General features: G+C 29.0%; 2 protein-coding genes across 3 annotated transcripts in view; one reads left to right on the forward strand and one right to left on the reverse strand.

Annotated features, from left to right (window-relative positions):
* Window positions 1–20,828, forward strand: part of fry (microtubule binding protein furry) — a 789,794-nt gene that overhangs the window by 265,147 nt on the left and 503,819 nt on the right. The gene's annotated exons all lie outside the window — the stretch shown is intronic.
* Window positions 1–20,828, reverse strand: part of CNMaR (G-protein coupled receptor) — a 397,977-nt gene that overhangs the window by 15,408 nt on the left and 361,741 nt on the right. Inside the window, exon 5 of the mRNA XM_075372346.1 lies at window positions 12,150–12,336. Coding sequence (XP_075228461.1) covers window positions 12,150–12,336 — 187 coding nt within the window. The remainder of the gene's footprint in view (window positions 1–12,149; window positions 12,337–20,828) is intronic.

Genomic DNA, 20,828 nt, shown 5'->3' on the forward strand with positions numbered 1-20,828 from the left:
ATCGTGGATACCGGAGTTCTTTGGTGGTTGGGGTTCAATAAACCACACATATCTGGAATGGTCGAACTGAGACTGTACAAGACTACACTTCATTTACACTCATACATATCATCCTCATCCATCCTCTGAAGTATTATCTGAAAGGTAATTACCGTAGGCTAAACAGGAAAAAGAAAAGATTATCCCAGATATTGGGAACATTCATGCGAAAAAGAAAATTGTTAGTGTCAAATGTAGATCTAAGAAGAATTAGGAACTTTTGAAAATATTCGTGTGGAGTACAGCGGTTTATACAAGTGTTCTGTTTAAAAGCCAACCCACCAGTCGACCTTCTATATTTGAATTGACTGTCCACCTTCCCTACGTTTTACTAGAGTGGACTCGTCCAACAAGTGAATATCGCGCCGACGCAGTACTACTAATAGCCTTTTTTTCCTGTTTAGCCTCCGGTAACTACCGTTTAGATAATACTTTAGAGGATGAATGAGGATGATATGTATGAGTGTGAATGAAGTGTAGTCTTGTACATTCTCAGTTCGACCATAACTGAGATGTGTGGTTAATTGAAACCCAACCACCAAAGAACACCGGTATCCACGATCTAGTATTCAAGTCCGTGTAAAAATAGCTGGCTTTACTAGGACTTGAACGCTGTAACTCTCGACTTCCAAATCAGCTGATTTGGGAAGACGCGTTAACCACTAGACCAACCCGGTGGGTTGTACTACTAATAGCCATAACAAAGAGTTCGTAACGCTCAGAGCATTGTTAGAAAAAAAATAGTGTTTTCACAAGACGAATTTGGTTTTATTTTTTAGTCGTACTTTACTACGCGATCAGTTATTGCAGTGAAAGAATCTTTTTGCCATAATTACCGTGATAAACCAGCACCTAATGACATCAGTTTGAGTAGCTAAATTTAGAAAGACAGGTTCTGTTAATAACAAGGAACACAAAAGATCGATGACTGTGTAGAATATAGACACAGTCGCTGAAATTAAAGTCCGATTAACTGCCTCGCCAAAAATCATTAGACGCTTTGTCAGCTGAAATTATTGTACCAAAATCAACCGTTCATTGGGCGACAAACAGAATAAAATTCATATCGAATTCAAACAGTTCATAAACTTTTGATCAGGCAAAGTAAAACGGCTACAATATTGTCATTGGTTTCGTCGATTCGTGCGTGACGTTATTCGCATTTTTTTCACAAACGAGGCGTGGACTCATCTGGACTACTGCGAAAACAGCCATAAAAATAGGATTTGGAGTGATGGAAATCCCCACGCGTATCATGAAAAACAACTGCACCTGCAGAAGATCGGGTGCGTATGGTATGCGATGTTACGAATTGAAATTATTGGTCCTCTTTTCTTCGAGTACACCATTACTGCGCAGAGTCTTATCAGAATATTTTATTGCAATTCATTGCACTCTTGGAAGACGAAGTTCGGTACCGGTTTCAATATGACGGTGCTACATCGCATTACTCACATTTATCTTTTGATTTCGTTAACAAATTGTTTGGTGATCCTGCTATTGATCGTGGCTTATGGCCAGCCAGATCTCCAGATTTGACTGCACCAGATTTGTTTTGGGGGTTACCTCAAAGTAAAACCTACAACAAAGCACAAACATTTAAAATTCAATAGTGAACAAACCGTTTTAAATATCAACCTACAAACTCTGAAAATAGTTGTAAGAATCACAGTGAGAATGGGGTAGAAACGTGTATTTATGAAGTTGGTCGTCACAAGCAGCATCTACTCTAGAATTTAAGGTATTGGAAAGTTTGGAAATAAAATATTTAATAACTTTCAAATGCCTTTTTTATTTAAATATATATGTACTGATGTAGATGGCTTGTTTTTTATATGGGTCATGCTGTAGTAACGAAACATGAAAAGTATGAAACGGAAAGGAAAAAATAAAAGCCTTTGAAATTTAGAATTACAAGTGATATTGAAAATCATGTCGGTTGATAAAATTCGAATTGAAGAGATCTTAAGATTAATAAAAAAAGGAGAGAAATTTGTGTCAGAATCTTTTAAAAAGACGAACTATTAAACTGAGTATTGAAACAGATAATTGAAGTTGTAGTGTATGCTGAGGTTTAAAGAGTAGAATCTTTTACCTCAAGTTCTTCATTCATTCTTTTAACAACAAAGGATTAAAGAAAATTAAGAAAAAGGATTGGAGAATAGCTACAAATAAGTTAATTGACTGGATTTCAAGGTAAAGATAAATTAAAAAACTTATTTGAAAATGCTACTACAAAACCATGCCCAGTGTTTTTAACAAAACTTATTAAGTTGGTGGATCTTAGTTGACGTGTATATAAAAGTTTTTCCTATTTAATTAAAAGTGATTTTTATCATACAGATAGATTTCGATGATTTTATCTTTTTTTATTTTGTACAGAAAGACAAAAAGTAACAACAGAATGAAATTCTGTTGTTACTTTTCTACATACTTAAGTGGACATTTTTTTTTCAGATGAAAACTTAGTCATCATAGATGATTTGTACATATTTTTCATCTTTAGTTAACGTTGAATTTTTTTCTTATGACTTTACAGTCTGATGGGATTTTAATATACAAAGTTTTTCGCTTTAAAATTAATAGAAGAACTTATGAAAATACTTAAGTGAATGACATACTTAGAGATTCTTAAGAAGAGATTCTTAAGTTCATCAAGAAACTTAAGGAAGATTTTATGGTAATAAATTATCAATATTTCCGCATTCTAAAGAAGCTCACGTCGGATAGGAGTATTTTAGATATATCTTTTAATCTTTTATTAAGACGCTATTTCTTAGGAGCGGCTTTTTTTCGTACGGTAAGAGATTTTTTCCCGTCCAAATTTTAAATAAAATTATTACTGAAAAATGTAAAACAAAATTTATAAAACTATAAATTTTGTTTTTACCATCGGAAAGATTTGTAAATAAGTCTGTATTTCTAAAAAACTGACGTGTAGGATTTTGAAAAAGAGGAAGTAATTGTTTTGGTCATATTAAATTTTATTATTTTAATTTATTTTATTAATTTTATTTTATAAAATAATTTTTTTTTAATAATATATTCATATTATAATTTTATTATTTTATTAAATTGGTTAAGGCCATTTAGTAAATGGATTCCTGAAAATTAATTTAGAATATTTGTTTTTGGCTCTTACTGTTGAATTATGTATTATTAATTACTGAATCGATGATTTCCATTTAATTTAATTTTTTATTCCAGAATATTGATTTAATACTTTTGTTTTTCGGAATAAATTTTATCGAATTATGTATTATGAATTATCCATTCGTACTTGTAAAATTATTTTCTTTCTTCCTTAAATTTTAAACTCTCTAAAACGATTTGGTTAAATTCACTCTTTTCAACTTTTTCTTATTTTCTCCCTTCGGGTTACTGTTTAGAGATAATGTGTCTTTAAGCTGTATTTTAATGACAGAAAGGGTAATAAAAGAGAAGGAAAATGTAGAATGTCTTTTTGCGTGTTTCTGTTCGGGCATGAAAGAGAGAGAATGTTGCATATAACTTTGAAACATTCAAATGTAATTATCAAATTCAAGGTAGGCATTGTTTTTAAAAGTTGTACGTTAAGCTTATTGGATTAAATGTACCGTAAAATTCACAATCGACTAGAAATTGTTGAATAAATTTTATAATTTATTCTTAAGCTCTCTAGTGTAGAACATACGCATTTTTTATTATTATGTTTTTCAGAAGTATAATCATTTGATGCAGGTAATATTTCCCAGATAATAAACTTAAAAAAAAAATTTTAAAACATTCTTAAATATGTATATACTTTGATTCAACTAGGATTTTACTTAAAACTAGGTAAATCTTTTACCTTATTCTTAAAACACATTTATTATCAATTATTTTATTTTTATTACCTTAGTAATGGGTACGTGAAACTTCGTGATTTTAACTTTTAAAATTATCTATATTCCTTAAATATGAAAATTTTCCTTCTTGTAGTTAAAAATCCTTTTCAGATTTACTCTCTATCAAAAAACGTTTTAAATGCCGCTTAAAATCGTATGCTATTATGAAATAATGATTACAATTTTGAATAATCGACTTATTGTGTAAAACAGGTTCTTAGTAATAAATTATTCTGTAGCTGAAATATTTGTTGTTAATTTTTCTTGCAGTGTTAAGACGCAATAATGTATATTCATAATTATCTGATGATTTATTCATGTACAATATGCTGTTTTTTGACGATGCTTTGCGTTTAATTTCGTTGTCAACTCAATTCCTCTACTATATTAACGTATATGATTAATTACATTCTTAACTTAATTACGTTCACTATTTACTATAGAACGCTGTATTTCATTTTAATAACGTGCTTCATATTTACTGGCTTATATAAATTCTGTTATATCGAATCATGTATAATTAGTTTACCAGTTATTATTAATTAATTATATTTTTGTAGTCTAGTAGTTATTTTTACGTTTTACTGCGTAATTACTTTTTACACTTCTAACTCAAAAATTATAACGTACATAAAGCCTTAGTTTTCTTTTATTTTCTAAAATGAATACACGATGTGGACATTCACTATAGAAATTCGAAGCTTTTGCGTAGGAATATGAAATGTAATTTTTGTATCGTATGTAAAATGCCATGCTTGACCAGATTCGAACCCGGGACCTCCGGATGAAAGGCCGAGACGCTACCACTCTAACCGCGGAGGCCGGCAATTACTTCTTAAAAATTAAAAAAAGAAAAATAATTTTCTGTCCCCATTTTTGTTTTATTTTATTTATAAGTTGTTATAAACCGAAGTATATTTTGATAAAATATTCAAGCAAATCGCTGCAATATTCAGCTTACGAAATATAAAAAAAATAAAATAAGTTAAAAAAATAATAACGATTTAGAAAAAGCGGCCCAAAGAGGTAAAATATTTTTTTTCAGTGCTTTAAAATTTTTTTTTTTGTAATCGGCATCTGAAGAAAAAAGCTGACAACACACACAGTTGTATGACTTACCCGCGTTCCGGAAAAGTCCTATAACTGTGGGTTGTTTTTGATGCACGGCTTACACACACATACTCACACAACTTAATTTAAAATATTTATCATTTTATTTAAATGTGGTATTTTTTCGTGTTCTTTTATGTCAGTTCTAACTAAAGCGCGCCTGTGCATACCGTATTTAATTCGCTCCCGCGGGTGTGGCGGTACTAGTGGCTATGGTCAACACTAATTAAAGTAATGTAATTTTACCACTTACATAGAACAAATTTCGCTTGTACGGTCGGCAGACCGGTGTAGCTGCGAGGCTTAACGCACCACTTACCACCTAGTCATCCGGGCGATCGAGTTTGAGATCCAGCCAGACCAATTTACTTTTTAAATTTTAAATATTATTCATTTATTTAATTTTCCGTTCACCTGTGACTTCACAACACGACGACTACAACAAAAATCCTTTTATTTATATTTTTAGGGTGTGGATGCGATTTTGCAAAAAAAAGTTTTATTAAGTTTTGTTAAAATCGGTTTAGTAGTTCTGGAGATGTAAAGTGACTTACAGACTAACACCGAACATACATACATATCAACATTAACATCCGGAGAATTTCCATCCGGTTTTTTGGGTGGGTTCCTTAGGTGTCAAAACGTCAAGATCCGGTGAAAACCGCAAATTCGACCGGTTAGAATAATTTTCCTTCCATAGCTATAGCTCTGCTATAGTGTTTTTCTAGACGGAAAAGTAAAAGTACTACGGCTGCTTTTTTTGGTATCAGCTTAAAAAATTTAAAGTTGAAGAATTATTGAAAAGTAAACTTTTTTAGTCCCTTTTGGTTTTTTTTTTAACATATTATATTTCGCATTATTTTTTTCTTACCTATTTAAAATAAAGAAAAGATGTAGTGCGGTTACAGAAATCCCCTGACTATAAATGAAGCTCTTCTCAAGAATCTCACTGGCAAAAAACCCTTTTGTTTTTATAAAAATGAAAAAAATTGCAGAAACTGACACAAATTCCAACTAAGCGTGAGTTTAGGTTTTTTGGAATCTTAATATTTTAATTAATAATTATGAATGAATGATTACATAAACTTTTCCACAAATTTTCTAGAATTTTCGCGTGAAAATACTTATAATAAATATTTGCATTGTACTTTACAAAAATCAGTGGTGTCGAAAAACTTTCCCTATCTAAGACAAATTTGTTATAACGGAAACACCAATAAACCTTCTTTTAAAAACGAATATCATTAAAATTGATCGGTATGGAAAAAAGCAAACTATACAGTTCACTTTTGGAACCTTCATCTTTTATTGAGGTCGTTTAAAATACTTCATTGATAAATCATTAGTAAATGTCGAAATCTAAGGTGACATTATTGATTAAGTATATCGATTACTCAAGAAAAGGCATTAAACTTAATATTAGTGAAATAAATATTATTATGTATGATTGTATTTATTTCATGTATATATATTCACGATATAATATATTAAGAAAACCATAATCCACTTGATAATCTGATTTTTTTTTATGGTAAAATTACATATCATTTCATATAGATTAAAACGGAAGTTATATATTTGAAAACACAAATTTTACAAGAAAAATATTTGGTTTTCAACTTGCTTTTGCGGTTATGAGTTGTAAATCCGGTGTATACATGAAAAACAGTATAAACTCTGTATCTGGGAAAGATCGTTTCTTTGTTCTCTGGAGTCAAAAAATTTTGAGGAATTAGTATTTAATAATTAATATTTCTTGTATCTGATAAATTAAGTTAATGGTTTCAAAAGCTCGAAAAAGAACTCATGAGATATTATGAGTATATTCTTATTTAAAAAAAAAATATATATGTATAAATTTAAAGTACTTGATCAATCTAAGTACAGAACAATAAATAATGACAATAATGACACTTACTTATTTTATCATATATACAAAAACGTTTTCGTGAATTACTCGCTTCCTCTGTTGTAATTCATTTTTTTAAATTGTTCACGTCAAATTACATATTACACATAAACATTAGGAAAATACTAAAAATATTTTCTCTTTTTTATAAAATACAATAAAAACGTTTTTAAAAGTATTTTTTTCTTTTTTTTAAATGTAAATTATAAAAATCAATAATTTAAAGTTAAAAATTAGAATTAAATATTTTTTAACATTTAAAATAAAATATTAAAAATTACATATATATAGAAATCTGACGTCAATTGATAAAGATATTAAAATTAAAAATTAATTAAATAATAAATAAATAGGTGAAAATAGAATGAATAAACGTATGGTCTGGCTGGCCAATTTTACATTACTATACAGAGTTGAAATAGATTGAATTATGCATTAACGTCTGAAAAAGTGCTGCATCTACTTCAGCTTTTATGATCGTGTCATCATCATGCTCTCTCTCTGTAGGTTGATGAAATTAAATCTACTATTATATTTATATATATAAAATCTGTCTAAATTGTCTAAACCCCTGTTATTTGCAATCATATTATATTTTTCGATTTCTAATATTTCCAAATTTGTTTAAATATCAGATATTGAATATGTATTAATAAGATGTTCAGAAACATTAGAGAAAACCAGTTTTTAATTTTTATTATATGTAAAATGTTCAGAAAATCTAGTTTTCTCAAACATCTTGAACCGAACATTTAATACTAGTTTGAATAGGCTAGATCTTATAGGATGAATTAATTGGTGGTGCTAACGGTTGCTATGGGAACGTCGGACCCAGCTCAACGTGTAAGTTGCTTCGATACGTCTCCTTAACAACGACAATTCCGAATAATAAGATTCCACCTACGCGGGCGATTAAATAAAAGATTTCACCTATCGAAAAATCTCAATAAAGATTCCACTTATGCAGGCGCTAACCTCGAGTATTGTCTTTTTTTTTCTGGTATTAATTAATATAGTTATGCATATTTTTATTAATATACGTACAATTACAATCACTTAATTTTATTAATTCTTTTGTAATTTGTATTTGTCGAAATAGTTGAATTTTAACAGTAATATGTTCTTGATTGTGAATTAAGAATAGAATTAAAAATATTAAATAATTAAAAATTGAGGAATGTTATTTGTAATTTACCTTATAATAATTTTTGAAAGGATAGTTTTGTTTGGATATTTTCATTAATTTTTTTTTTTTTACATTATATTATTTTCTATGATAAAACTAAAATTTAGAAAAAAATGAATTGTTTACCTTTTTAAAAGTTACGTTATTAAAAAAAATGAATCTTCTATATCTGTTAGTCATAGCTGAAAATACAAAATAATATGTTTAAAAAATATATTTTAATAAAGCTATTTATTTTATTTGCTATTTAAGTTATGGTATTTTTTTATATGCTCTTATTTGTTTATATGTTCGTTCATCTACTATTAAAAGTAGGAGGCTTTTTTAACGGGTTTTTTACAATTCCTGTCGTTATCTTATTAAAAGAAATACATATAATTACAGTATGTTATTTTATAGTATATATTGCTGTTTCCCTTTAACTCACAATTATTATTGTAGGTAAAAAATATTTGATAGTTGTTTAGTTCATTAGTTCAACTTTAAGGTAGATCCCGAAACTGCTGACCCGATTTTTATACATTTTTTCTATTCATTGGTTGCAGTATTCTCAATGATTTTCGTATTAGTTAATTCCCTTATTGGAAAATTTTTATACGGATGGAAATTGACACATTTCTTCAGTAAATCTTTTTGTCGACATTTGAAGAGAGGATTCTTTACATTCGTAATGAACTTACGGTTTCTTTTACGGAATCTATTTAAAAATATTATCGTATCAGTAATGAATATAATTAAAATTATTGTGCGCCGTTTACTATGAAATATGCTGCTACATTGTGTTATCCTTTTCTTGTTGAATATTTTTTTCAATATCTTTTTCTCTTGCACCTAAATTCATTGTTACAAATGAACATAAATTATTACATAAAAAAATAAATTATTAAAATTAAATTAACCATCTGCAAGGGTTATTTTTAAAACCTTTGGCTGGGACTTAGCCCTTTCCTTAGTAATACGTTACATCGATATTTTCTGATTATTTTCTTTTTTTGTTGCTTATATTTTAATAATATGAAAGTCTATTTATTTTCGTTTTCCAGCTTTAATTTTGAATGACTACTTAATGAAATTCATACAAATAATCTTACTAGGTCTTAGCCCTGATTCAAACATAACATTTAAAAATTATGTCATGTAGGGTGCCAACTACTCCTTAATAAAATATTGTTTTGATTTTTAATAAAATATCATTAAAAAAATATTGAAAATTATTAATAGGTTGTAAATAGCTGCACATGGTTAGTAATCATCAATCTGAAAATGTATATTATAAATCTGAACCGAGGCTGTACGAATGAGGTAATTATGCTTTTGGTTTATATAAAGTTTAAATAAATTTTATCAAAAAGATCTAACTAAGATTTATTCACTATTATTGGGAACGATATGTAACTTTGGTGAAGTCTGTAAATCGTTAGTATCTTACATAGATAGATCTTTATAAAGAAAATTATATTTAAAAAATAAACATTTTTTTAATACACGATTTAAAAAGTCTTACAGGCGGGGACATTGTATTCGCAGTTTTTTCTAAGTGCTACGCTTGTTCGAGACTCGGGAATAGTATATTTTATATAGGTAAACTATAATCCTATGTAGTAATATATAGGATTTTGTCAGGAAAATATTTAGTTAATATTTAAATAGACAGGAATTAGTTTGTGGTTCTAATTAATTATTAAATTATACATATTTTTTTAAATGTAAAAATATTGTTACGGTAAACCTTCCAGGAGATGAAAGCAGTAAATTAAAATCATAAACATTTGAATTTTGTTTCTCCTTCAATCACGTTAACTAATTTAGTATCATCGTTTAATATTTGTTGATAGTAAAGTTAACAATAACGCAGTATTGTCAGTAGTTGAACAAAGCTGTTACCATGGCGACAATTCGGTCTGATAGCAGTGAGGGAAATGGTTTGTTATCTGTTATTAGACTGCGTTGCCAGCTTCTGAATTATGCACCTAGAGAGATTCTGTTTATTACAATGGATCCGGCTTAGATGTAGTATGGTAATAAGTTACATCCAGTCATTTAGATTATGTTTTACGTACGGCTAATTAGCTTTCCCCGTGGGATTTTCATTATTAAATTGTTATTTTCATTATTATTAAGTGTGAATATTATGTATAGTGTACTGTAGTGTCGTCTTTATCATTGTGATGTATATGCATATATATATACATACATTGTAATTTAAATCAAGGGTTAGCGATTCGTAAAAGCTATTTTGTTACGCTTCACTAAGGTAGTATGAAGCCATTTAAATTTCAGTTACAGCACTTACTAGATTGAACACTTTTGTAGTCTATTTATATTTTCTGTTGGGTTCAGTTAACGACACTGCCTCAGAAATAATGATTAACTTGAAAAATTTACTGGTATAATATGGCACTATCTGATGAAATATAATTTGGCCTACATCCTTATTGTTTACCGTCTCAATTGTGTATCTAAAAATGTTTTTAAAAAAACACAGTGTTTGAGAAAATGATTTCCTCGGGTATTTATTTTCTCTGAGGATTCAATTTTAAATTAATGTTATTTTTATAATAACGATAAGTTAAGGGGTTAACATATGTTACTGTTTTTGCTCGATTCCTGGATTTTTCTTTTCTATGAGTCCCGAAGAAGTGGTAAAATATCAGATTTTTTTAATCCACAAGAAACATTAATATTTTTAAAATTTTGCATGTTTCATTGAATTTTTGATTACCCTAAATATTCCTTATTAATTACAGTCGTTTATTTTTGCATTTTATGTTTTTTATTATCGGTCAGATGTTATCTAATTTAGAATAGTATCTTTAATATTCAACTATTCCGGTGGTTTATTAAATATTTCAGTAATTTTATTTAGAAAAAAAAGAAAAAAAAAAAGAAAAATTAACAAATACAGATTGTTTATAATGTTTATAAAATTTTTTTTGCTATAATTTATATAAAGTTACATGTAGCAATCCCCTCCAATTTGGGAGGATGACGGATTCCGGGAAACTGTAGCAATTATATTTTTATATTAACAGTGTCTCCACCATTAAAACTGAGTGACCACGAGACCGTGGCGTATTATCTCCTACATCACAAGTTTTACGAAAGTAAATGTTTTTAACTCGGTCTTTTTGGCCCAACAGCGTTAAGAAACATTCCGAAATGATTTTTGTTCTGCACATACGAATTAGTTCCAGAAAATGTTCTAAAAAAAAACTTGAGACTCTTGTGAAAAATTTTAATTTTACCTCTCTACACCACAAACGCTTCGCAATGTAAGAGTTTAATTGAATTAACGCATGCCACGTTAAGATAAAAATTCAGTTTTACAAACGCCATAGTAATAATTTCCCTGAAATCATGAATTGCGTGATTTAAGGATCACCTACTGTTATTAATGATAATTACTGTAATTCCTAATTAATGATGAATTATCATTAATGATAATTTCGATAATGGCATCCTTTTAATTATGTTAAAATAATTATGATGATGGCAACCATTTTTGTGTCTTTTTTCGTTCTCTGTCATAAGCATAACATTAATATCAAGAAATATTTAAAATTTATTACAAAAAATTTCATTGTTGAAATTACATTTTGAATTACGTTAAAGAAATGTTTTTTCTTTAATTACCATTTTTTTACCTTTATTTTCTTTACGGTTTTTTTTCGGTAATAAGGTTAAAACTGAAATGGCTAATAATTATTTCTGTCACACTTTTTATAATGCTATTGGTTTTATCAGGACGAAGAAAAAATCAGTTAAAGTTTTAATAGTGACGAGATAAGCTGTTGCAGAAAGGATATTCGATTTAATAACTTCAAGGGTATAATTTAATTTATATATCCTAGAGTAGATTATTGTGTAAAAATAGCAATTTAATTTTGTTTTATGTTCATTGATTATTTAAATCTTTAGTTGAGGATTTGAGAAGCTTATAGATTTAATTATGAATGGTATTTATACAAGTGTTTTTTCGTATATTTAGTTCAAAAGTTTTTTTTTATGGCAGTTTATTATTATTATTATTATTTCTTACCTGTTACTGTTGTTGTTTCCGTTCTTCTTCTCCTAAATCTTGGACAGAATAATGATGTTAATGCTCTTCTGAAGTTTTGACCGCTTACACAGTATAATGCAAAGTTTATACCAAAATTGGTATAATATAGTATTAATCCCATTTGCTGAAGAATTACTATGAGTTTTCGGGCTTTTCCTTGCATGTTCTGGAAAACAAAACATCTATATTATTACTATATCTATTTATTAGAAAATTTATCAGATAAATTATATTTGTTTATATATATATCCTACCCTACTAAACAGCATTTGTGTGTGTGTATGTGCGCGCGCACACACACACATACATACATACATACATATATATATATATATATATATAAAATAGCTGAGAAAACGCTCAATAATAGTACACAATACGTATAAATTTGCTATTTGGTTTGAACTAGCTGACAATCCTTTGTCAGCTTTCTCCCTGTGTGGGTTGTTTCTGATGCACGGCTTACATACACTAAATTTTACATTTACTTACACACAATATTTATCATTTTTATAAATAAATAAATTTTTTTCGTTTCTTTAATACAATGATTAACAAAAAGGAGCGCACATACAGTATTTAATATTGTGGCGGTACTAGGGGTGATGGTCGGCAGTAACTAAACTAATGTAATTTCACAACTTACATAGAACAACTTTCGCTTGTGCGGTCGGCAGACTGTTAGCCGCGAGGCTTAACGCACCAGTTATCGAGTCAGCTGTGGAATCGAGTTTAAGACCCACCTAGACCGAGTTACTTTTTTACACTTTAAATATTATTCATATAGTTAATTTACCGCTCACCTGTGACGTCACAATATAGCAGTAGTTTTTAGCATTTTTGGGGGTGAGGGTGCGATTTTGTACAAAAACTTCTTTTTTGTTGTAGATGTTGTTACTTTTTAATTGTTAACAAATGTGCCTAAGAAAAATATAACCTTATTTAGACAAAATATCGAGACACTGAAGGTAACCTTGCTCTACAGCGTTGATTCCCAAAGTGGTCCAGGTGGACCCCCAGGGGTCCACGGGAGACTCGACGGGGGTCTACGTGGGCGTGACAAAAAAATGGGGGTACACAATTCGTAAGCGGGGGTCCACGAAAATTCATCTGGTTTCGATAGTTAAGAACTAAAATGTTGGCTTGACTTTGCGTATCAATCTAGGCAGATAAAGTTTTGAGAAGCTCAGCGACTGTTACTTGTATATACTTGCATATTCCATATTCAGTACAACGAACGTGTCGAAACTTTCAAAGCGCCGCCGCCGCCGCCGCCGTCCGCAACGCTTGTTCAGACGTGCAAAGGGACGAAATACGACTTGTGGTGTGTGTGCTAGCAATCTTGCATGAACTTGTTTGATTCTTCACTAATATAAATACGATTGCCAAGGATAAACGTTACTCATACTCATCCTGCCATGGTCGGGCGATATCGTGGATTTATAAGCCATCTTAAAAGAATTATACCAGAGGTAACTGCAATTCACTGTGTCATCCACCGACAACACCTAGTAGCGAAAAATCTGAGTGATAGATTGCACCAATCGTTTCAACTTGTAATTAATGCTGTTAACAAGATATGAAGCAATGCATTGAATACGCGTTTATTTGCCCAATTGTGCGATGAAAATGATGAAGACTTCCAACGATTGCTCTTACATACTGAAGTACGCTGGTTGTCGAAAGGTGCATGTTTAACAAGATTTTACTCACTTTTAGAGTTTCTGGAAGGTAAAGATTCAGATTTAAAAGAAAAACTGATCACTTTGAAAGCTGACATCGCGTATTTGACAGATTTGTTCAAAAAATTTAATGACATTAACTTACAATTACATGGGGACAGTCTCAATTTAATGAAAACAAAGGGTGTAATTTCAGCTTTTCTTGGAAAATTGAAATTTATGAAGCAAAATATTAGTCGGCGCGTACTTTCCCAATTTCCAAACTTGTCACAGGTAGAATGCCTTGATGAGGATATTCAGACATACGTTCAACATTTAATCGCCCTGTATGATGACTTCAAAATCAGATTTGAAGATATTCTGACGATGGAAATACCACCACGGATCATAAATCCATTTGATGAAACGGAAGTGGAGAATGTGATATTACAAGAGGAGCTACTCGAGCTTAGCACTAATAAGGAGCTGAAAGTGAAATTTAAAAGAGGGTATCAAACATTTTGGCTGCAGGCAGAAAAATATCCTGGACTGTGGGGAATTGCGAGAAAGCTTTTGATAGCGTTTCCCTCGTCATATCTTGTCGAAAAAAGTTTTAGTGTCGTTACAAACCTTTTATCAAAAAAAAGGAGCAGATTCAATATCACAGAACGGGGAGATTTGCGCTTATTCCTAACAAAACTGAAGCCAAATATTCATAATTTGCTGCCAATTCATCAAGTACATCCCTCCCATTAAAATTGTAACTATTTTGTGATTGTCATTGTAGAAGTTACATTACGTTATTAATGTTTAATTTTAATTATATTACGACAATTTTATTATATTACATTGCAATACGATAACAATAATAATTAATAGTGTAATGATTACATATTTGAATAAATGAAACACAAAAAAATATTATTTTCTTTTGCTTTTTACTACTCTGAATGGGCTTTCTTGTGCTGTGAATAGATGGCAAAAATGAAAAAGTTGGATGGGAGCATTTTTTTTGATCAGCCAACTTTACTTTTTTGACATCCACTCACAACACAGTCAATCAAAAATTAACCAATCAATTCTCACCTTTTTTTACGGAAGCTGTTAGTTCGTGGAACTCAGCCGTAACGAAAATTTTCATAGTTATATCTAATCTTCATATTTTCCGTCGACTGGAAATATGGTAGAAATGTAGCTGCAGGGGGTCCACCGGAACCAGCAAAATTTTGAAAGTGGTCTATGAGAAAAATAAGTTTGGGAACCTCTGATCTACAGCCTTGTCACGTCGACCTTTTAAGTTGAAAATTTAATGAGATTTAATGCCTCATAGTATAGAAGTAATCTGACTAAGTTTGTTCAAAATTGGTCCAGTAGTTCTGGAAATATGAGGTGATTTAGAGGCCAACACCGAACACACACACACACACACACACACACACACACACACACACACACACACACACACACACATACGAACATTAACATCCGAAAAATTTCCGTCCGGTTTTTTGGGTTCAAAACCCAAGATGTCAAAACATCAAGATCCGTTGCAAACCGCATATGCCCAAATTGGACCGATTGGAATATTTTCCCTTCTAGAGCTATAGGTATATCTAGACGAAAAAGTAAAAATAATTTCCCTGTTTGTTTGAAAATCAACATAACGTATATTCAATTAAGCTATTAACGTAAAATCAATTATAACTATAATTACACAACAGAAAGGAGGGATTACATTGTCTGCCTGCCCTAATCCTTCTTTCGGCTTTGACGTATGTAAAGCATCTGAGTTATGAGACACCGTTCTGGTTTGCTTTCCGTGAGAGTTATGGTATTCATAAAACATCTTACCTGCGGTGAACAGAGTGAAGATTTTGTCAGTTGTATGGTGAACGTCACAATTCATTTAGGTCGATTCGGTTAAGAAGGCAAAGAAAAGAAATTACTTCCTCACTTTTCCTAAACATTATGCTAAACAAATGCTAAACATTAAGTTTAGCATGAGATGTTTATTCTTGAGATCAGCTATTCCATTTTCAGACGTGACTTTATAATTCGTGCCAGTTCGTCTTCAACCATTAAGTTTTTCTTAACGTACTCCTACATATTAATTTTTTTTTTTTTTTTAGATCTACGAAGCAGTAGAAAACATTGTACCTGTATTTATAAAATAAATAAAAAAAATGTTAAACTTAAAAAATTTCGTTATTTTTAATTTTATAACCTCTTAAATCTTTCTGCACGATCTGTTCAAAGGATTGTCCGGGTGAAGAGTTTAAGATGGAGAGATTACGTTGTAAACTAATATCTTTTGCTTTCCGCTTGAACTGATCGTTGCAAAGATCCCATTACGTTTCAGTTTAATTTTTTTTATTTCGTAAACATACGTGACATAATCTGTTTTCTTGTTGTGTTATTAATTTTTTTTTCGCGTATTGATATTTGTTTTTACTAATTTCGTGGTATTGATTTGTTTAACGATAGAAATATGTATCTAATTCCAGATTTTTATTTTTTATAAGAACAGTTTTTTTAAGAATCTCCTTTGTAATTTTATTTTTTATTTGTTTGTTTGTCTAATAATTTTTATGAGTAAATTATATCTAGAATTGAAACCGATGAATCATCATGTATTTTATTTTTATGTAAATTAGGATTTTACTTTTTTATGATTTATTTTTCTTTTATGAGTATACGTATAAAAATCACATTTATACATACATTTATCGCTATAGTTTCGTGTACGTGATTACGCATATTTATTTCTGTACAATATTGGTTTTATATTAAAAAACCTTCGTACATCATTGAACTTTTCTCATAAAAATTCTCTTATAAATTTTCATATATCAAATTTTTGTTTTTTTATCAGTATTAGTATATATTTTTAAAAATTAAAAAAAAATATATTTTTTATTTTTATGTTTTGAGAAGAATAATACTGTGCAAAGTTTTATTTTAAAATTATTATTTCATAAATAACGATGTATGTTTCAGAGTATAACATTTGACTACCTCTTGTTATTTACGCATTTATTTACATCTAAATTACTGATATATTGTAACATTTTTTGTTTAAATTCTGAAGTAGACTATTTTGAAATAATGAATTAAATTAAATATCCGTCAGTTTTTATTTTTATTTTTGTAATTTCGTTTTTGTTTTAGTTTTATCTCTCGTGGTTGAGTGAACTCGTTTCAGTTAATTAAAATATGGAATTACTTTTCTTTTTTGTTATTATTAAAGTTAAATTTTTATTTTGTGTACATTGTATAGAAGTATCTGATCAGTTATTTAACTTTTTTCTATTTTAAATTATTACAACTGTACAATAAAATTGTTTTAAAAAATTACATTATTAAAGGTAATATACGATATTTAATAATAGATCCATTTCAATATTGACTGATTTTTAACAGACTTCAAAAAACGTCCTGTTTGGTTATTTATTCGAATATCTCAGTTGACTCGTGTAATTTTTATTTTACTCTTGAGCTGAAAATTATTCTTTTATTTTTTCATTAACATATTAAAAAAAAAAAAAAAATCTGTAAGGGTTTACATTTTTATGTAAATTTTATTATATTTTTTTTTTTGTAGATTCAATATGATCATCTTTGAAGTATTTGTGTTTTTATCCGGGCATAGCTTTTTCACCAAGTGCACCAACACGGATGACACCTTTTTAAACAGTACAGTATGATTCCTCTGTAGTCCCATAACATTAAAAATCGTATTGAGTGAAAAACTCTGATCTAATCAGTAGAACATATTTATTATTTTTTACAAGCTTCTGCATCGGATACGTGTCTTAGATTAATCAATACTTGACGATTTCTCTGCGAATAAGTATGTCTCTTTCATCACCTCTTTCGTTTCTCAATTTTCTTTACGTTGATGTTGTCTTACAACAGTCTTTCGACATAAAAAATACTTAGGGATTTCATTACAAATACATTTATGAATTGACGAAAATGGATGTCATCTTTGCACTTGAGTCTCATTTAAATGTGTTTGCCGATTAAATCACGTCGATGTACCCTTTCAGACGGGGTTTCTTTTGATAACTTTCATTTAATGTAATCTGGAATTTTATAAAGCCTCTGCTCATAGTCCTCCTTTCTCTTGAATCTTTAAAAGTCGTTTTGAATGAGCCTGTTTTGTTTCAAAAGAAAGTTCTTTTCTATTACATGCAGTCACTTTTGTAGGCGTTACTCATATTTTCGCCTCGGAAGAAGCTAAAAAAATGAAACGAATAAAATAAAAAAAATTAAAAATATTGACCTCTCTTAAAAAGAATTTAAAAATATGTACTGAAAAGGAAAAATCGTTTTTCCACTACACTCTGAAACAAAAATTCTTTGAAACTTATTTTTTAAAGTCTGCGTCAAATTTCAGAATTAGTCTGAAGCATTAATTCAAACAAATTTTGAAATCCGTATCTTGTGCACTCGTAATTCGTTATTTGGCATCTACTTCAGAAAAGTAGTTTCGAAGATTGTATTTATGGTGTACTGAAAATATATTATTTTTCTTTTTCAGCGCATTTTTTTAATTAATTTTTTTGGGAGTCTCTTCAGCTTAATTTTTTTTCTTCTTTTTTTTTTAATTAAGTAAAGTTATTATAGTTTGGACACACTTCATAGAACCTATATAAAAATATGTTTCATCTATAGTTTTTTTTAATTCAACAGTTTTTTTTCAAATTTTGGTGATGGTAGCGTAACAACTTTCTGTTGTTACCTAGAGGGCTTTATAGTGGCTTGCAGAAACATTTAATAGTCGTATTCAGATTGAAAACCATGTTTCATCCATTTTTTTTTGTAGGTTCTGATGTGAGAATAATATATTGATTGTGTATAAAATATAATCATCATTAAGGAATAATACGGCCACATTTTCGTTTTTTATTACTCAATTCGTTGAAATTATAAGTAACTTAGTTACTTGTCTCGCAGATATTATTTAGGTTTCAGTATAACTTGCATCAAATCTACTGCGGAAAAAAATTTTCCTTAATTATTTTGAAATTAAGAAATTTTTGGTAATTTTTCACTTTTTCGTAAGAAAAAATTTACATGTAATAACATTTTTTTATCTTATAACGTCTACTTTAATTTATAATAGAGTTATATAATTTTTTATTTTATTTTTTTAAATTACAGAATGATATTTTGATGATAAAATTTTATTCTCTCTCGAAAGTAAGTTGGGTACATCTGTTTATTTTGATGTAATTTTACATTACACTGACTCAGAACGGTAAAGTTCGTTAATTAACCCATTTTAAAACAAATTATTTGAAAACGGACTGGTAGGGAAACGTTGACACCGTTCTCGTTTATTTCTATATATATATTATTTTAAATTTTTATATAATTTATTTTGTTCGAATCAAAATTAATGTAGCGATCATAAATGACAATATATTAAAATCAATATCATGTGAAATTATCAGTAATTTTACATGCCTACAGCACTTCTCGATACAGTCGAATCATATGAAATATGCTAATGATTTTCGTCCACCGAGTCGAAGAGAAAAAAATTTTTCCGCTGGGTTATCTTGCATGTAATCAAATGTGATTCCGTTTAACTGAAGTGATGTGCGGTGAAACGAAGCGAGCCTAAGTTTGGTGAGCGACAGATGATGTCGCTTCTGTTGTTTTCTGTTGTACGCACCGTTCTTAAATGCGAGTGGCCAAAACGAATATGTAAAATTTTTTATTTATTCGTGAATATTAATGCATTATTGGAGAACTTTTAGTACACCGCGGCCCTAAGATATATTAAGATAGCCTGTCTATGATTCAAAATTTGTCTTTAATTCGAAAATATTATCTGCTGTCTACAATAACTCATCAAAATCAACGTTCCAACTGTCTAACTGGTAAAACTTGCGATTACATAACTAAAAACGTTTTCACATTACTACAAAATCTACGTTATATAAAGATTTCTATCAGAAAATTTTTGTAATGGGAGTTTGTAATTCGATTTTTTTGTATAAAATTGAAATGTATTACCGTAGACTCTTCATTATTTTATTTTGAAATTTTAATTGCCTATACAAGTCAGTAGATGTTTTACGCATCGTAAATCACACTTTCAGTCGTAGAAAAATTATAACTTACTCGATACTTTGTTGTTCAACGAGAATAATGCAATTTCTTTTTGTGGAATAATTCTTTTTTAAAAAAATATTACGAATTTATACTGACATAATTTGTAATAACCTGTTTTACTCCTTGGAATTTATTTGACAAAGAGATAAATTTTTGTTTTAGTGATCAAGAGACTTAAAATAATTTTCATTAAAAAAATTTTTTTTTTGCTTGAATACTATCAAAAATAAATTTGTTGATATTGTTTATTCTCAAAGACAGCGATTTAAAATTAAAAAAAAATCAATAAAATTCACTTCGTATAATTTTAATTAAAAATAAAAGGTGAACTCCTCATCGCATATGTATGCAGTTTTTGCATATTAATTCAATTTAATAATTCATGCAATTTTTGGAATCGAAATGTTAAGCAGTCATCTAGTTTTATGTTAAAATATTAATTTATAATAATAATAATAATTAATATTTCTATTTAATAAAATTTTTATTCTGCAAAACTTGTTACTTATTTTCAAAATGTTATATTAAAAATTCGATATTGACATTATTTATGGAAATTATGATATATTTTGTCTTTATTTGCGTTATTTTTCCATATAATACCTGTTGCAATGTTTTATTCAGAATAAAGAGAAGAGTATTGATAATATTTTCTACAAGTTGCTTATGAAAATACAATTTATCGGTGGCAGACAACATCTGTGTATTATATTTTAGTTTCACTTTCTGTAGTTGTGTTTTGGCTTATTTATTAAAGATCGCTTGCATTTTGAAGTTTATTCTTTTTTAGATTTTACTAGATTTTTTGAATATTATGTTTACGTACCTGAACTCCAGAAAGACTACATTTATTCTCACGTAATAATAGGGT

Source organism: Lycorma delicatula, chromosome 8, assembly GCF_047948215.1.
Source record: "Lycorma delicatula isolate Av1 chromosome 8, ASM4794821v1, whole genome shotgun sequence".
In the NCBI taxonomy this organism is placed as follows: domain Eukaryota; kingdom Metazoa; phylum Arthropoda; class Insecta; order Hemiptera; family Fulgoridae; genus Lycorma; species Lycorma delicatula.